The following is a 3,453-nucleotide window of genomic DNA, read 5'->3' on the forward strand; positions in this document are numbered from 1 at the left end:
CTGGGGCAGGTGTGGCACAGAAGAGTGTGGCAGTAGGACAAGGCAGTAGGACACACAGGACAGGAAGACTAGCACAGATACTGGACTAGCTTTTGAGCATTTCCCTGCAAACAATCAGTGACCATCTAAACCATCATTACCACGCCACACGCCACACGCCACACACCAGCAGGATTTCCAAATGTTTGAACAGTCCTAATACGTATATAGCCTATATAGGATCTTATAGAATAAAGTATGTTTTTTATAGCTGTTTTTAGCTTCCTGACAAGCTAGGATATGCGAATAAAAGAATTTCACTGTGCTGTAATGTATATGTGACAAAATACAGGCTTCTTCTTCAACAACTCTTTCTAAATTGACATAGAAAGACCCATATACTAGAAATAGTGCAGAATCTTGAATACTGAATAATAAACTTACTGAACATTTCCTTTCAGTGTCCTTTCAGTAAAAATTCTAAAACCTTTTTACAGAGAATAAAACTGGCAATGAGAGTTACATTTACATCTCTAATATGATGACCTGGCTTGGAGCTCAGAGCTACTGTAGACAGCATCACACAGACCTGACCAGTGTAAGAAACACAACAGAATACTTAGTTATACAGGAACTGATCACTGTAAAGACTTGGATTGGGCTGTTCAGAGACTCCTGGAAGTGGACAGACCAAACAAACTTCTCTACCATCAGTTGGATGTCTGGAAAACCTGATAATAAACTGGGGAAAGAAAATTGTGGTTATTTAAATAACAGTCAGGCTGCTGATGCTCTCTGCTCAGACGTAATGCCTTTCTTCTGTTACTCAGGTGAGTTAAAGCTTTATTTACTCTTATTTTCAGACAAGTAACTGCTTTTAGAATGTAAGTTTAATTATGTGTTAATGTTTGTTTATATCTGTGCATCCAGTAATCACGGATAAAAAGGAAACCATAAGAGTGAAGGTCCGGTCCAGTCAGGATGTGAATGATCCTGCAGTAAAGGCAGCCATCTTGGAGCAGGTGAGTCTCATCCTCCAAAAACTCCACTTATAACGTACATTTCTCTCCTCATCACTGCAGCCAGAACCTGAGTCTTCATCAAGTTCTGACACTTACACACTCCATTATAATCATAATCTGACTGCTGTGTTCAGCTTCTGTTGCGTTTTCATAGGTTTTTTCAGAAGATTAGTGTCTCTATCCTGCTCATTTAGCAATAAAATTCTTCTTTTGTTCTTCAGATATACCAGAAACTGCGTGATCATGGGATGGCACAGAACATCACAGTGAAATGGAGAGAGCAGCGAGATGGAGAAGTGTTTCACAAGGAGAAACAAAATAATACTATGGTAAAAAATGAGACTAAGCAGAAGTGTGGCCTTTAAGTCCTGTAAAGTGCATTCATACTCATTTTGGAATAACGTTCTCAACTCCCAGACAGAGAACACTTCTATGTAGCCGTAGTCCTCATTAGGGGGCCAAGCACTTAATGTGTGTAGGCATCTTATAGTGATTATATGTTTTGTTGTCATCGTCGTCTTCATTGTTGTTGTTGTTGTTGTTCATCTTCTTCTTGTTCTTCGTCTTCTTATTATTATTATTACTATGATTAGGGGGCCAAGCAGCGAAGCTGATTGTATGTTTTATTATTATTATTATTATTATTATTATTATTATTATTGTTGTTGTTGTTGTTGTTTTATGATTCTTTGGGTTAAACGAAGTTCAACAAATACCATGTTGTTTATTTCTGCCATATTGGATTTTGTGAAGTCACCAAACAGGATGTGAGGACATATGTCAGCGACGAGGTGATGGATTTTGACCAAACTGTGTAGATGAGTAAATTATCTTGTCTAAAGGGACCCCAAGAATCATGATTGCAGGTTGTAAGGATCTAGTGGCTAAGGATCCTGCGCTCTCACCGCTGAGGCCCGGGCTCAATTCCCGCGCAGATCAAACATGCGGCCAACAAGTGATCCTCTGTGACGACCCCTAACGGGAGCAGCCGAAAGAACAGCTACAACCTGCAATCATGATTCTTCTTTCTCTTGATTCCTAGGAAGGTGCTGAGAGTTGGACATGTAATGAATTTGTGATCTGCAAGAAGTCGACCATGTTAAACAGGAAGTCAACCATGTTAAACAGGAAGTCGACCATGTTAAACAGGAAGTCAACCATGTTAAACAGGAAGTCGACCATGTTAACATTCAATTAAAAAAAAACTATTTTTGCTTCTCTTTCAAATTTGGTCTAATCATCAGAAACTTTGGATCACAGCATTGTGAGATCGGTCCAGAAAAAAAGGTTCTCTGATTTTTTTTTATATCTGTGATGTTTCATCCATAATCTGCAAATGAACCTGAAGTCACCAAACAGGAAGTGAGGGCATATTTCACTTCTATATATTGACATTAAAAGTGTGAGATATACAGTCATGGGAAAAAGAAAGTACACCCTTCTTCAGTACTATGTTTTTTAAAATAACAATTGTGTGTTCCTCAACAACTTCTACAAACATTCCAGTAACCTCAGGTGACAACAACAATGCAACAGATTTCATTATAGTTATTTTTTCCCAAAAACTAAACCAACATTCAGAAACCAGGTGGGAAAAAATAAGCACATGTCCACAATCATTAAGAGAGTTATTAGCAGCCAGGTGTTACTAATGAAATGCAAAAGATTAGTTAATCATTAAGAAGTGTGACTGCCTCTATAAAAGCAGAACTTTTGGCAGTTTGGTGATCTGGAGCACTCAGGTGTGTCTACATCATGCTAAGAAGAAAGAACATCAGCCATGAGCTCAGAGAAGCAATTAGAAATTCAATGTTCTACAGTGAGAAGGAAGGTTTACGAATGGAGAGCCTTCAAGACAGTTGCCGATCTTCCCAGGCGTGAGCGTCCCAGCAAATGCAGTCCAAGGTCAGACCATTTAATGCTCAGAGATATAAAGAAAAACCTAAGCGCTACATCATGTGACCTACAGGCCTCTGTAAACACATTAAATGTTTACGTTCATGACGGCACAATCAGAAAAAGACAGAACAAATATGGCTTTCATGGAAGGGTGGCTAGGAAAAAGCCCCTTCTCTCCAAAAGGAATATGGCAACATGATTTACGTTTAGGTTTAACACAAAAGTTCTGGAGCAATATCCTTAACTGAACTGAGAGACTGATTAACTCTTACAGAAAACATTTACTTCAGGTTACTGTTGCTAAACGTGGTTCTACATGTTACTAATTATAGGGTGTACTTATTTCTTCCCCACCTAGTTTCTGAAAGTTGGTTTACTTTTTGGAAAAAAATGACTCCAAATTGAAATCTGTTGTGTTTTCTTGCTGTCAGCTGAGGTTATTTGTTTGTTTATAGAAGTTGGTGAGGAACACATGATTGTTATTTAGGCCTGATACATTAAAAACATAGTACTGAAGGAGGGTGCACTTTCTTTTCCCCATGACTGTATTTAG

At 38.5% G+C, this 3,453-nt stretch overlaps 1 protein-coding gene across 1 annotated transcript; it reads left to right on the forward strand.

Annotated features, from left to right (window-relative positions):
- Positions 1-484: 484 nt before the first annotated feature.
- Positions 485-1,411, forward strand: LOC128319450 (C-type mannose receptor 2-like). Its single transcript, XM_053238513.1, has 3 exons — positions 485-809; positions 910-1,001; positions 1,223-1,411. The coding sequence occupies exons 1-3, from the start codon at positions 518-520 to the stop codon at positions 1,364-1,366; spliced, it is 528 nt and encodes a 175-aa protein (XP_053094488.1). The 5' UTR covers positions 485-517; the 3' UTR covers positions 1,367-1,411.
- Positions 1,412-3,453: the final 2,042 nt, after the last annotated feature.

This window comes from Pangasianodon hypophthalmus, chromosome 12 (genome assembly GCF_027358585.1).
Source record: "Pangasianodon hypophthalmus isolate fPanHyp1 chromosome 12, fPanHyp1.pri, whole genome shotgun sequence".
Taxonomy (NCBI): Eukaryota; Metazoa; Chordata; class Actinopteri; order Siluriformes; family Pangasiidae; genus Pangasianodon; species Pangasianodon hypophthalmus.